Source organism: Glycine soja, chromosome 17 (genome assembly GCF_004193775.1).
Source record: "Glycine soja cultivar W05 chromosome 17, ASM419377v2, whole genome shotgun sequence".
NCBI lineage: Eukaryota > Viridiplantae > Streptophyta > Magnoliopsida > Fabales > Fabaceae > Glycine > Glycine soja.
The window spans coordinates 719,744-734,804 of NC_041018.1; the positions used below are offsets into that span (position 1 = coordinate 719,744).

Sequence of the window (15,061 nt, forward strand, 5' to 3'; positions counted from 1 at the left end):
CAATAGCCAAGTACACCATTGCTAAAAGGTGAAAAGGATTCCAGTGACTGAAAATGAACATGAAGACATTCAAATCATTGACTTGCTTTGCTTTATTGTGTCCATTCAAATAAATAAATTTGCAAAAATAGATAAATAAATAAATTTACGTTCCCTTCCTCCGTCCATTTAAAATAGTGAAAGGAAAGTAAAAAATAGAATTCACCGAAGAGTAGAATAAATGAAGAAAAATAAATAATTGAAAAGTAAAAGTTAATAGCGGACTAAAATGAGCACATTTACACTTTGCATCAAATATATTATGAACATGACTTCATTAGTAGGACATATTGGAAATAATTGTGTACGGGTAACATCCAATACATCATATAATTAATTCTAATAATAAAGTGTTATTATTATTTTTATTATTTTTTATACTATTTGATAAAAATAATTGATTTGATAATTAAAATTAAAAATTTGTTATCATAATAGAGATTAGGAAAATGAGAATAAGTCTCTTATAATTTTAATCTAAATTATTCTTGATCTTAAAATTATTGTGAACAAGACATCAATCATTCATATAGATCAATATATATGTAATGATTTTTATTGGATAAAGATTAATAAATTTTATTTATTAAATTTCATATATAAATGATGTATATGTGGATGTCACTCAATTGAGAATTCATAATAATTAATATTACTTTGATATGTCAATAGGAAGTTCTCAAGAAAAAATATAATAGTTTTCTTTGATCTAAGATTATTATAATAACTAACAAGTTATTTCTTATATTGTAATTTTGGACACCTAATGTCTTAGGGTTTGAACTCTATAGTAGAATTAAGACTTTGGCAAGATAATTGAATGAAAGAAAATTTTTTTTAAAAGTCATTTATTGATTAAATGTAATGTGATAACTTATTAAAGTTTGATGAATAATTATTACGACTTTAGTATTGAACTTAAAGGATCACACATAAACGAGTGTTTCAATCTTTAAAAAAAGAGTAAATAATTTATTTGATAATTAAATTAGAGAATTTAATTTAATCAAATAAATATTTTAGGTGAATATTGTTATATTCTTTGTTAGCACCAAGAATATAATTAATATAAACAAAGAGTATTATGTTATAAATGTGAAAGTTGCCATAAAATAAGAATAAAAATTTATTGCTACATATGAGGATCAAACCATATGATTACTTATTGAGATTAGTTATGTAATTATTTGAGAATTATCTTTGGACTTATATTAGGAAGCTTATTAAGATAAAAATATATAAGATAATTTTTATTTTCAAATATAAAATAAAAATATATGAAATTATTTTAACTAAAGTCTCTTCTTTTTAAAAAGTTCAATATCTAGCCATATCTAAGATTACACATCATCACAGGATTCTTCAACAGGTGTTTTTAATGGAAAAAATAATTTATAATATTTTTGTAAAAAAATTATAAATTTTTACAAAATATATAATGTTATGGCAAAAAAATCTAAATATCTATATTCTTATAAATTATAATTATTTTCTACACATTTTTTTTTATTTTAAAGATGTATGCTTTTTTTTTATAGTTAATACTACCAAAAACTAAATAAAGTGATAAATTAATATCAAATTATTCTCTCTTTTATCTCATAATTTTTTACATTTATTTAAAAAATAATTGTTTTATGGGGATAATACTATTTTTTGTTGGGGGCAAAAATAAAAATTGTTAGATATATTCATGTAAAAAAAAATTGGGGGGCAATTGTCCCTATACTTATCAATGGGGATCTTTTGATCCTATTACATTATTAATTATATCAATCATTTATCTATTGCTTCTAATTTTTTTTAGGTGTCTACATCCTTTGCATGTCTATGGTCCTTTTTCAACTTTTTAAATGATATACATTATGATAATTTATACAAGTATTATTACCCTTTTTTCAAATAAGATAAATAATGATATATAGCAAGTCATGTTATCATATTTGTGGTGTCACACAAGGATTAATTTTAGCTCCATAACTAATTTAAGTAATTTTTTATTAGATAAAAATAAATTATAATAATTTTTACTACTAATATGTTTTTAAAATAAAAACATCTAAATTCACATAACTTCAAAATTACTTTTAACTAAAATGAATTTAATTAAAAATAATTTTGTAAACTCTTACTCAAACAGTATATTCTTATGGTCAATACATTACACATACTTCACATTTCATAGAACTTCAATCAATGGATAAAATTACTGCACTCTTAACAAAAAATGAAAAAGAAGAAGAAATTGGGCCATTAATATATCCCCTTGTGAGAATGTAGAGTATTCATGCATCTGCGTGTTCAATTTTTGGCTTGAAACTTCTTCAGTGGGTGATCGAGTCACACATTTCCACTAAATTTTATCCATTCTCTTTAAATTCACTGTGGTGGTTAACTTGCAAAACATGCAGACGTTAACGGATTAAACAGTCACTATCCTTGCTTCAAATTTTGGAAGAGACAGAAACATGAGGAAGAACATCCACTGCGAGTTTGATCAAGGTTTCCTCTGCAGAAGAGTCAAATGAATATTCTCTGCAGATTGATGAGTAGAATGAGTTTTCACTTTCACTGCTATTATAATAATAGCAATAATAAGGCTCTTTCTCCTCTGGGGAGCGAGGCTCATCAGGTGAGTAAAATATGACATTATGAGGGAGTTTAAAGCTCACTTTTTTCTGTGATTTCTCACTTATGCTTCTACCAATTGATGTGGAACTTAACATTTCTTCATTACGGTTCATGGGTCTGTCCAGGCATAAACTGTCTTTAGCTTCAGCTATCAATGATCTAGGAACTTGACTCACACAAGGGTGCACCTTTTTCTTAGACTTAGATGAACATGAAGAAGAGAATTCTCCTGATCTTATATTAATGTAGTCTGGCTTCAAACCTGGAGAAGCTAATATCCAATCTTCTAGAGTCAGATTTGGAACCACCTTCTTCTCTTCTGTCTCCATCTCCTTCTTTCTTTTCGATATCTTGCAATACATTCCTTGCTTCTCTTTCTTCAAATTGTTGCCATCTGATATATGGTAACACAGCAGAACGCAGAGTCTACCACCCATTGTTGTGATATAAGAAAAGAAATCAAAAGAATGAATATGAAAGAGAAGGCATGGATGGGGAAGAACAAAATGTGATTAGTGAACTGATTCAGTATATCTTTGAGAGTTTATAAAGGGATAATGAGACGGAGAGGCCTAAAGCAATAAGAAATGGATCTTCACGATCATAATTGCTTCCTGGTTATTATCAGCGTTGTATTTTTCAAAGTACTTCATAGGTTGGGTTATTGGACAATTACTTGATTCTTGGAATTTTACTTCATTTTTTTATGGTTTTAAATTTTATTTTGGAGCTTAGTACTTAGTTTAACCATATGAGGACAGCAGAAACGTTAGTTTCTATTATTTATCTCCAGGATTACAAGAAGACAGTTTCTAGGTTGATCCCCCACCTAATAATTTCGATGGATTCTAATTTTGACAAAATTTGATGGTAAAAATGATGGTGCCAAACACAAAAAGGACAATTACCAACAAGAAATGGGTGATTCATTTTTGTTGTTATTCTGTGGCTTTGCTGGATAACCTAGATTTTAATCCCTCTCTTATGGGCATATTAATTCAATTATAATGACATATTGCTGATAAAAAAAATAATTTATAGTCATATTGTACATTGCAACGTGCAAACATTATGCGTTCACCTTGTTCTGTAACAAATCACTAAACTTTTTTCCTCGAGTGAAGGAAATTTCTTTCCGTAACTTGAGTGTTTTACTTTTCAAATTATGTAGAATAGTGATTTAAATTATTATCAATGTATAAATATTTCTATTTGAATTATAGTCTTTGACAATTTAAGTTTACATGGTTCATAAAAAATAAAAGAGACAAATTAGTTTACTTGATTTCTGAAATATGTATTATAATGAATATTAAATAAAAACTATGTTAACGAATTCTTATATCTGATGGAGATAAATTATGAATCATTATTATTAATACTTTGTATCACCACATATAGTGTATATATATATATATATATATATATATATATATATATATATATATATATATCATAAAATGAAAATTTTATATAAGGACATATTAATATTTAAAAATCTATTTGATTTAAAAATCCTTTGTTATTAGAAAAATCCAGTTTCAGTCCCGCGAGAAACTTCTAAGGACAGCCTTTTTTAATAATAAAATAAGAGTGCTAAGATAACACTTTCCTTGACAAAAAAAAAAAAAATCTTTTTTTTAAGAGAAAAGAAAAGTTATCTCACATACTTCTTTAAACACATTTTTTAATTAGTTTAATTTTATTAAAAATTATAAAATTAAAAAAGAAAATCATTGAATTATTAAAATTTATATAGAACCTACAAAATTTTTCTTTTTCAATAAAATTTAACTAATAAAAAGTGTTCGGCCTTACAGTTAAAAAACAAAAGTATGTTCTTAATATTTCTCGTGATAAAATGTCATGCAATTAATATATAACAAGTAAACAACCCACATGTTTCCTTTGTTATTATTTTGCTTAGTCAATAAAAATTCTTGCCTTTCAAACAAAAATTATTTTGTATTGTATATAATTGGATCACCTCGTAAAGAATCAATTTGATAGTTGAAATTCTTGTCAAGTCAAGAATTTAGGGCGAAATTGTTGTTTATTTAAAAAAAAAGAAAATTGTTATTCTTCGGCATTAAACTTTATCAAATATCACATTTTGAGATTCCACTCATCCTTTCAGTCAATTAAATTCTCAAATGTTATAAAATAATTAATATTATTATATATAATATTAAATTTTTTAATATATATTTAATACACATAAATTTACATAATAAATTTTATGATAATTAATTTTAATTTAATAATTAATTTATTTATATATAAAATTTTTTATTACACTTTAATTTTTATTTAAAATTTATATATGTAAAAATATACATTACAATTAATTTTAATTTAATAATATATTTTTTTACTTATATAAATTTTAAATTAAAAACATAAGTTTCATAAATATTTATATATGTAAAAAATTAATTATTATATCAAAATTAATTGTCCCAAAATTTATTATTTAAATTTAAAAATACATTAAATATACATTAAAAATTTTAATATTATATATAATGATATTAATTATTTTATAATATAATTGATTTATTAATTCAATTTGTTAGAACGACGGTGCACGAAACAATTGCCCCATTTTAGATCTAAGGTCTAGGCTCAAGAAAGTAACCAACGGGATAATTATGGTACATGTCCTAGTTCTACACCGAAATATGTAAATAATCAATCATCATTTTCAAGCCAATCTAAACCACAAAACTATATAAAAAAAAAAAACTAACAGGGCACATGGTTTTCTAACAGCTTATCTTGCCAAAATGTATCATCAAAGAGAGGCTTCCTTCTTTTCCCACACATTTCTATCACTGGCTTTTTGGTTTCTCAATCTTGACATACGGTACACCCATTAAATGAAGAACTTTTGGAGACCACCCACGCTGTTGAGCCCGGCAAAACATCAAGAATGTGTTGGCAAAGTAGGAATTAAAACCCATGAACACATGCCACAAAGCATGACCCTGAGGGTTAATAGGCCAACGGGAAATCTCTTTGCAGAAAACACGATCACAGAACCCAAACAAACTTCCTAATACAAAAGTAACTAAAAATAGCTTTGCAAGCCGCTTGGCTGAAACATCTTGTGTGTAAATGTAATACTTGTACATTCTCGGAACGCAGAGGAGAATGAGAATGATATAATGCACTTTGAAGCCAATACCAAAATGAAACACTGAATGGGCAACGGCAAACAGAGCACCATACACGAAGAGGAAGATGGGCATTGTACTGCGGTAATGCCAATCTGGAGAGTAGAGGATGTACATGTACAGCAACACCTCCCATACCATAGGAGTTTCATCACTTTGCTGTTGCCTGAATTAAAGCTCAACATCTGAACAATAAATAGTCATCCAAAACAGAAAGACATTGAATTATTGACAAACAAACTACTACAATTAAACAACCCATTTTTACAAGAGACACAAACTTAAACCTAATAATACTTATTCAACAGAAGAAAAATGTAACCAATGATTAATTCCTGGGGAAAACTGATGCATTTATCAGCACAAGCATCATTTTTTTAATTAATAGGCAACTGGTCCCTGGAATTATTAATTATTTAGTCCTTGAATTATTTAAATGTGCAAGTTAGCCCCTAATTTCATAAGATTTCATATCGCATCAATCCTTCTTGTACCTCACTTTAGTCCTTATGAATGACTTGACATTAAATTTGTTAACTTAGCAACTAACTAAAATACATAAATAAATCAAAAGACTAAACTGAAACTGAAAGATAATTTCAGAATTAAGTTGGGGGGTTGATAACCCAAGTCAAATCCCATCATAAACCCTACCCTTATTGTATCTAAACCAAATTAAGAAACTAATTATTCAATCTGAATGTCACAGAATTGAACACCTTATGTATAAAGAAACCTGACAATCTCAATGACGGTAACTAGCTTAGTAGTACTAAAATGGTTCAACATTTAACATAAACATCAATTATTTTATAGCACAGCTTCATATTCAGTGTTCAAGTACACCATTGGAAAGTATAGAATTTCTCCCAGCAACAAAAAGGGTATAAAGTCTCATCCACATATGCAACCACACGTGAGAAAAATAGAGATAAAATCATATAAAAACTATCCACCTAATTTAACTAGACATATCATGCTTGAAAACAAGTATTTCTGAGGAAATAATTGTTTTTTCCCTCAACAACTCTAGTTAGTTGTTAAAAAAAAAGACTCCAAAGCTAATCCAAACATTTAGTCAATATGCATGAGCGGAAGTATTTTCTTTCAGTTTATTAATTTTGGAATATACTTTTGGCTTTCAGCATGTCATCCACCATAATTATATTGGTGAAACTTTGGCTTTCAGCCATCTGCCATTAGTAACAGTATGGAATGTAGATAAACTTTAGTTGCAAAAAGTGGCATAAAATAAAAAAATAAAAAATTGATTTTTGTGAGGACGGGCCGTGGGAGAAAAGCAACCCTAGTTGGTCATAAAAATGAAAATCAATTGAGCCATATGCAAATTAAAAAAAAAAAAAATTCATATTTCTGGTTCAATATCTCCAAATTCAGTTAAAACAATAGCAGATTTCTTGCCAACTGCCATAGGCAATTTGTGAAAGGAGACCCACTATGGCAGTGCCAAAGGCTGCAATGGCATGTTTAAATGGCAGAATGTTGGCCTTCCGCCATTGATAACACTGATATTTCCTCATTACAACGTGTGACTAGAGTGTGGTGATATATCCCTTGCAAACAGTTCTATAATGCAAAATAAACTTGAAACAAAATGAAACCTATCATAAAAGCAAACATTAATTTATGTAAACTACTGCAAAAAAGAAAATGATGGAGATACTTACACATGTTGCAGCGTGGCATGGTACAACATGCTTCCAATGGCAAGTGTCATATTTGAAACATGAAGAACACTAAATCTTTTCTCAAACCGTTGTCTTAATGCATTTATAAGACCAATCAGAGCCAAAAGTATTGTTGGAATGTTGGATATTGTATTAAAAAATTCAGCAATGTAAGACGAATAAGCATAATTTATTTCACAACACTCTTTGGTTGACGTGACTGGACCCCAGAAGCTAGATATAGACTCTGCCATTATCCTCTAATGCCTGATGATTGGTTTATCTATATTTCAGAGCTGCAGAATTCAAAAAATCCTGCAAAGCCATGTAGCAACATAAGACAGGCAGTTTTAAAATATCACATATATGAACATGGTAATTCACAATGAAATATGAAAGCCTGATAGATCAGCATCAGTGTTATCAATTGCGGATTGTGGAAAAGGGCAGAAAGCCAATAATCTATTATATCATATATCAGACAGCCTCATGCAAATAGCAGAAGTTGCATTACGATTGAAATAGAAGAATGACATATAAAATTAGTTCCAAATGAAGATACGGATGCCATTCTATGACAATTTTTAAAAATATCAATAGAAAACCTACAAGGATCTACAGTTAGGTCACTGCATTTACTTGATAAACAATAACTGCGTAGATAAAAACCAAGAGAGAAACCTCAAACCGTTATCGAAATATGGACATGCGATATATATTACAGACATACACACCGGAAGTCTGAATCTGAAGAGATATTCAGTTTTTAATTAAGGCGTTCACCCTTGACTATAGATCATGCGTTAAATCCCAAGGGGAGGAAAATGCCAATGCAATTGATTACATTAAAATGGAACCAAAATGTTTTTAATGCTGATAGACAACGACGGTAGAGAAAAATAAAAACTCTTAAATGCTAATGCCGAATCCGATTCTCTCGGGATGAACAGGGAATCAACAGGAAGCAAGATTTGTTCCTCGGGCAATAAGAAGAGCGAATCTCCGATCGGAAGAGTCCGGAGAGGGAAATGGAATATTGATTGGGGAAAAGCGGCGAAAAAAATATTAGAGCGTATCAAGTGGCAAAAGTGAAGAGAATAATTAGGTCTAGGGTTAAGAAAATTGAGAGAGAGAGAGAGAGAGAAGCAGAAATAGAAGCAAGAGTGGTTAATTAAGTTATGGGCATAGTTTAGAATGAAAATGAAGTGAGAAATGGTACCTGAAGCCACGAACAGAAAAGAGGCAATGGCCGCGAAAGAAACACAGTAAGGATTTTGATAATGCGTGTGCCGTCAAATCTCCACGAATCACAAATCCATACAACCCATCGGAAAGGAACGACACCAACCCAGCCCTTACCCTATTGCGCTGTTATGCAATGCTCTACGGATTTTGATTGTTATTGTTATTTTCTCTGCCATGCCGTATTTAAAATTATATAATGTACGTATATTATTTATTCCAATCGTATGGCCCATTCCACCAGGCCCAAGTTTTGACGTAAAATAGTCCAACTCAATCTACCACGCTCTTGCCCACGACGCATGCTCTCACGTCGCCTGAACACCAACACATTCAGGATCTTGTCCATAGTGAATAATAGTATACAAAAAATTAAATAAACTTATGTTCACATGCCTAAAAATAATTTATTGATCTTGTGGATTATATTTTCTGTTAATTTTAATTATAATATTTAACAATTTGAACTAGCAATGCTCTCATTTTTTTTCTTTCTAAAAAGGAGCAAGACAAAATGTGCATCCAAAATCAATTCTATAAAATAGAATTAATTTTATAGACTCACATTTACTTAAAATTAATTTTATAAAATTGTTATTTCAAAATCAACTTTACACACGTATATCTAAACACACGCGACATAAACTTTTGAAAATGTTTTACTTTAAATCTTTAATTTCTTCATTTCTTTGACCTTAACATTATTTCACTTTCACTTTACATCAGGGAAAACATGATCTGCTTACCATTCGATGGAAAGAAAATTTAATAGTCAAAAGCAATGGAGTGTTGGTATTTTTGTTAGGAAAAAGCTTTCCCGAACCAAGATTTTGAAGTTTTGGAAAAACCAATACACTTTGTGCATACATTCGACATGTTGATTTTGGATCTCCAAATACTTCTATTTTGTTTCAGAAATTAATGTACAAAAGAGAAGAAACTTGTTCTAATTTATTTTTTTTCGTTTGTTTTGAGTCTTGGAATAATAATGTGGCCACTTTCATTTAAACAAATAGAAAGAAAAAAAGTATTTTGTGGGCAGCGTTTGTGGAAACTGCCAGAAAATCAAAGCAAATTGCTTAGAAGATGAACTTTCAAGAAATCAGAAATGTCTAATGTAAGGGTCAAGGCAAAAGCAAAATCTTTTCTTCCCTTCTCATCACAAACTCCAAACGAGGAAAAATTGAACTTTAAAGGGACAGATACAGAAGAAAGAAAACGTGAGGGACTCAGTAAGCAAATATGTTTTCCTGGTCTGTTTGTACATATATAATTTCTATTTCTGTACCAGTCACTCGTTTTCGCCCTTATCTTGGTAAAGGCTTTATTATTAACCTATTTGCGGTAAGTTTATCTCAAATTCATGCGAACAGTATAAGTCCATCGACTATTGAATTTATCTCTCTAGCCCCGTCTTCACGCGCACACACACAAAACACATCAATTTTTTACACTTATAATATTTAACATTTTTCTGCAAAATATTAAATGGCAGTTCGTTGTCAGATAATTTATTAATATTTGTAAAAATTGATGGATATTATATAATTAATTAGAAAGATAATATCAAATGATTCAATGAATGAATTAATCAGTTCCATATTCTAAAAAGTTAAAAAATAAAAAATGGGGGCGGCTGTAAATAGGAAAATGCGTGGGGTGTTTGAGGAAATTAAGAAAAGAGAAGGGTGGTACTGGACACTGGTTGAAGGGTAGGGATGAAATGAGAGCGAGAGGAGATGAAGCTGATAAAGGGCAGTGTTGTGTTAACAATCACAATCACATTAAGTAGCGCCATTCTGTTGCTACTATTGTTCCCACAAAACCAAAAGCCATCTTCTTCTTCCATGTCGAGGGCGCGAAGCTTTGTTCTGTGGCTTCACGGCCTGGGTGACTCTGGTCCCGCCAACGAACCCATCAAAACCTTATTCACTTCTTCCCAATTCAGAGACACCAAATGGTCCTTCCCTTCTGCCCCTTCCGCCCCTGTCACTTGCAACTGTATGTCTTTACACTCAATTTCTCTCTACTTTCAACTTAATTACCTTCAATTTGCCTGTTCACTTTCATTCTACATCCCTGTTCGTAGATCGGCTATGCTGCGCACAAAATTGACCTTCTGATTTCCTCAATTGGTCTAATTTAATTTTCTAGTTCCATACCACTTGAAATTTTATGATCATTACTCAAATCTCAACCACCAAATACTGTAATTGAGGTGTTTGGGAGATCATAGCGTACGTAAGTTCAAGGAAATTATTTATTAGAATTGCTGTTCTGACTGATGGTTCTTGCTCATATAGCTGTATGCTAAATCCGTTTCCTGTCATCTCTTCTCCTATTCATCCTTTGCTTACCCTGGATTTTCTGCTTGGTATCTTTTATTGTACATCCTTTCAAATTTTAACATCATCTAAGATGCCATTTGTTGACATCATGATAGCCTTACAATCCTGTTTTCTTTTAGATACAATGCTATGAAAAATGCTGTATGCTTATTCATTTTAAAAGATAATTAATATACTGATTTGCTCTTTTTGTAGATGGTTCTGTAATGCCTTCATGGTTTGACATTCTTGAGATTCCCGTGGCAGCTGTAAGCTTAGCTTTCTCTTCTCTCTTGGATTATTTCTTGGATAGGCACTTTTTTTTCTTTTTCTTTTTTTTAATATTAATGCTGTATCCTGTATGAACAATCGTGAAGGGAAAATAATAAACGGTATAACAAGCTATAGCCTTTCCTGTTTTTTAGAGTGCTAGGGGCTTCTATATCTCCTTTTTCCTTGTTTTCTGTGTTGCAAACTGTTGTCAGAATGTAACTTGGAGTACATATATTACGTTTGGAGCGAATTATAATTTTTTTCATTTGCAAAATGTGAGACAGTGAGCATAGTTCCGTTGAAAGCTTCACTCTTTGTGTTTTTATCATGGCAGTGCCAACTGTTTACCAATTATAAAATCATGAAATCTGTAGACTGCTCTTCTGTATTGCCTCGATAATACAATAAACCAAGTTCTCATTGTGCTCAAATGAAATATGACTTAAATTGATAAGAGTATTCTAGCCTTGGAAGCACAATATTGGTCCAAACTTGAAGCTGCCTTCTTTGTCATATGTACATTTAGAATTTTACATTGATATGTCAGAATTTTTTACATATGGTCATAGTTATTCTTACATCCTTTAATTTGATCAATTGTAATGTTATTTTAGAAGGAAAAAATCTCCTTATCTGTGGTCCTAATTTATTGCCAATTTCCGCATTATGCAAGCTACAACCTTCTCTTATATATGGTGCACAAGTGTGCTTCCTTATCTTAACTATGTAATTTTCAGGTCAACTGTCAGCAATTGGGTGATTATGAGCATGACCAATTTTTATTATAAATTTTGTTGAAACCATATGTCACTGCATCTTTTAAATATCATGTAACAAGCTTAAAGAGTGTCTCTTTTCTTTTTTTTTTTTCATTTTTTACTTCAACTGCTTTGGTTACTAAAAAGCTTAGTGCACTGGCTGAGCAACTTGAGTTAGGAAGTTACTCTTATCCTTTTCAGGATGATGTTGATCTAATCAATTTATGCTAAAAAACGTTTTGCTCACATTTGTCAGGATTCTCCAAATGACGAGAGTAGTTTACTTAAAGCTGTTCGAAATGTGCATGCTACTATAGACAAGGAAATAGCTGCTGGCATAAACCCTAACAACATATTTATCTGTGGATTCAGTCAAGGAGGTCTCTCTTTTATTTCCTGTGTCTGAGTATGTCAGTGCATGTGTTTGCTTGTGTGCACATGTCTCATCCTTCCCACTATTTCATTAATAGAAACACACACACACATATATATATACAGTCTGCTAATGGTGAAATTGTTTTGCAGGTGCCTTGACCTTGGCTAGTGTTCTACTGTACCCTAAAACTTTAGGTGGAGGTGCAGTCTTTAGTGGTTGGGTTCCATTCAATTCATCTATTATAGAACAAATTACACCAGAGGCAAAGCAGGTACTAATCTTCAGTAGTAGTATGTGTGCGACCTTAATATTTTTGTCTCGGGGTTCCTTTTTTGTCAAGCTTAGCTATTTTCCGTCCATTTTCTTCAAGAGTAATTCATAATTATTATCATTTTGGATGGGAAAATAAAAGGGTTGCTGCAACCATTTTTTTGGTTCCATACTAACCACCTTTTGGATCCAAGTTATTCGTGGAAATATTGAATTTTACTTTATCTTTATTCTTTGGTATTTGGAACAAGACATTTGATGTATGCCCAAACAAAAGTGCACCGACGCAACTTAGGAAACCACATCCATGACCTTAAATACACAGAGCAGCTTAGATTTCTATCTTCATCCACTGTCAAGAGTGGAAGCCAGCTGTGTTGGTTTTCCTGATCGGGGCATGTGGTTGTTGATATTCAATTTTCCTTGGAACAATGATACTTCAGTCTTTAACTGTTCTTGTCATTAGAATTTAGAATCACTTTCATGATGCCCATCAGCCTGACACTAGAATAACTTAGTATCAATCGATGGGGTATTTTAATATGTAAATACATTATAATTTGTATAGCCTGTCCTTATAATTTTTTACTCAACTGAATTTTGCGGTATGCAGTTGTCTTCTGTTCTATTTTTATTGATCTATTATATTATATATAAATAAATATCCAGACACCCATACTATGGTCCCATGGGCTGGTTGATAGAACGGTAATGTTTGAGGCCGGACAAGCAGGTCCCCCGTTCCTTGAAAAAATTGGTGTGGGATGCGAGTTTAAGGTGAATTCTAAGTTTTAAACAATTTGGTTATTTGTCCAATAACCCCCCTTGTGGCCATCATCCACATTGACATTTGTTGTGATGGCAGGCTTATCCTGGTCTAGGCCACACGATAAACAATGAGGAGCTGCTGTATCTCGAGTCGTGGATCAAGGCACGCCTACAAAGTTCTTCCCAATAATTATTTCGGCCTGGAATAATATAATCTAAACATAAGCTTTTACTTGTGGAGACCCCGGATCAGTTTGTTGTTTATTTTCGCTTTATTCATAATGTTTAACAGGAATGGAAATGATCTTAATGTGTGTTTCGTATAACGTTGCATAAGTCTGAAAATTTTCACGTCAATTTGCGAATTCGCGCAGAAGCTATACACGTGCCTATTTGGATTCATGTTCTACTAGCAAGAATGCAGTGAAAACTTGAGGCTATTTGAACATGGTTTGCTTTTTACATAATTATCATTTATGAAAACATGGGTAATAATGATCATGGCCATGAATGGGGACAGATTATCTCTGAGTTTAACGCAAATGTTGGAATATATGGAACTTTTCTGACTTTAGACGGGTGTGGCGGTGAATAATTCACTCAAATTCACCAGACCATGTAGGAGTAGTAAAAATAGTCAAGATGTCAGTGATGCGGTTCCCTGATGCCTATTTCCTTTTTGAGCTTTGCAAACAGCCCCACCTAAGATAAAGCACATAGTGTTTACACACTGCATCCAGTGGCCAAATGATTTTTTCCTCAAGTAGCAACTATATGTAACTAATACATTGCAACATATTTTCTGCGTCTTCTCTCTGGTGGGACCAATTCACATGCCAATTATATCGCTATTGATAAGTTTACTTATTACATCAGATGCTTATCGCTAGCTCTTGAGCATACTATTGTTTTAAAATTAGTTTCTTTAAGCCAAGATTTATTGCGTAATTGAGGATGGGATATACTAGCTAACCCATTAACCAAACTCCAAGTGCCAAATTTTACGATATAATATCTACAATTGGTGACTTGAGCATGCAGATGAAAACCTAATTTTGATTTTCTTCTCTCTCGTGAGTGTTGTCCCTAGTGGTAGTGGGTTTTTGTTACCTTCCTTCATTTGCGTCTTTTCTTCTGTTAGGAGTGTAAGTAGCCAAATAGATTGATTCATTGGGTAGGGGGGCTCACTCTCTGGGATAAAATGATAGTGAAGACAGATGAAGTGCCTGACAGTGACACATATCAAGCATCCAAATTTAACGTCAGAAGTGCATCTTATGGCAATAATGTTGCAAGCATCCAATGCCTTTTAAGCACACTGGACTGGACTGGAGCCACCGTTTTGCACCTTCCACATAGGTTTCATTTCATAATTTACAGTAGTCTCTGTCTCACTCATATAACTCGATGGTCGATCCTTTTTTGATAAAGATAAAACTCGATCGATGGTTAATTCTTAATAACAACAAAGACAAAAGGGCATGTTGTGGACTTGTGGTAATCAACCATGTTC

The 15,061-nt window shown here is 31.5% G+C and overlaps 2 protein-coding genes across 2 annotated transcripts; one reads left to right on the forward strand and one right to left on the reverse strand.

The window, feature by feature from the left end:
• Window positions 1-5,274: 5,274 nt before the first annotated feature.
• LOC114394109 (alkaline ceramidase-like) lies at window positions 5,275-8,946 on the reverse strand. Its single transcript, XM_028355682.1, has 3 exons — window positions 8,754-8,946; window positions 7,535-7,849; window positions 5,275-6,012 (listed from the first exon to the last, which is right to left on the reverse strand). The coding sequence occupies exons 2-3, from the start codon at window positions 7,786-7,788 to the stop codon at window positions 5,502-5,504; spliced, it is 765 nt and encodes a 254-aa protein (XP_028211483.1). The 5' UTR covers window positions 7,789-7,849; window positions 8,754-8,946; the 3' UTR covers window positions 5,275-5,501.
• A 1,500-nt stretch (window positions 8,947-10,446) lies between these two features.
• LOC114391403 (probable carboxylesterase SOBER1-like) lies at window positions 10,447-13,950 on the forward strand. The gene is made up of 6 exons (XM_028352405.1): window positions 10,447-10,777; window positions 11,320-11,372; window positions 12,391-12,514; window positions 12,660-12,781; window positions 13,450-13,557; window positions 13,646-13,950. Exons 1-6 carry the CDS (start codon window positions 10,516-10,518, stop codon window positions 13,736-13,738), a joined length of 762 nt encoding a protein of 253 aa, XP_028208206.1. The 5' UTR covers window positions 10,447-10,515; the 3' UTR covers window positions 13,739-13,950.
• The last annotated feature ends 1,111 nt before the right edge of the window (window positions 13,951-15,061 follow it).

Excerpts from the sequence above, each read along its gene's own strand:
- LOC114394109 (XM_028355682.1), bottom strand. The coding sequence starts at position 7,788 with ATGGCAGAGTCTATATCTAGCTTCTGGGGTCCAGTCACGTCAACCAAA. Across the intron at positions 6,013-7,534 it reads CATGCCACGCTGCAACATGT|GCAACAGCAAAGTGATGAAA; the intron begins GTAAGTATCTCC and ends GCTTTAATTCAG.
- LOC114391403 (XM_028352405.1), top strand. The coding sequence starts at position 10,516 with ATGAAGCTGATAAAGGGCAGTGTTGTGTTAACAATCACAATCACATTA. Across the intron at positions 12,782-13,449 it reads TTACACCAGAGGCAAAGCAG|ACACCCATACTATGGTCCCA; the intron begins GTACTAATCTTC and ends ATAAATATCCAG. Across the intron at positions 13,558-13,645 it reads GTGTGGGATGCGAGTTTAAG|GCTTATCCTGGTCTAGGCCA; the intron begins GTGAATTCTAAG and ends TTGTGATGGCAG.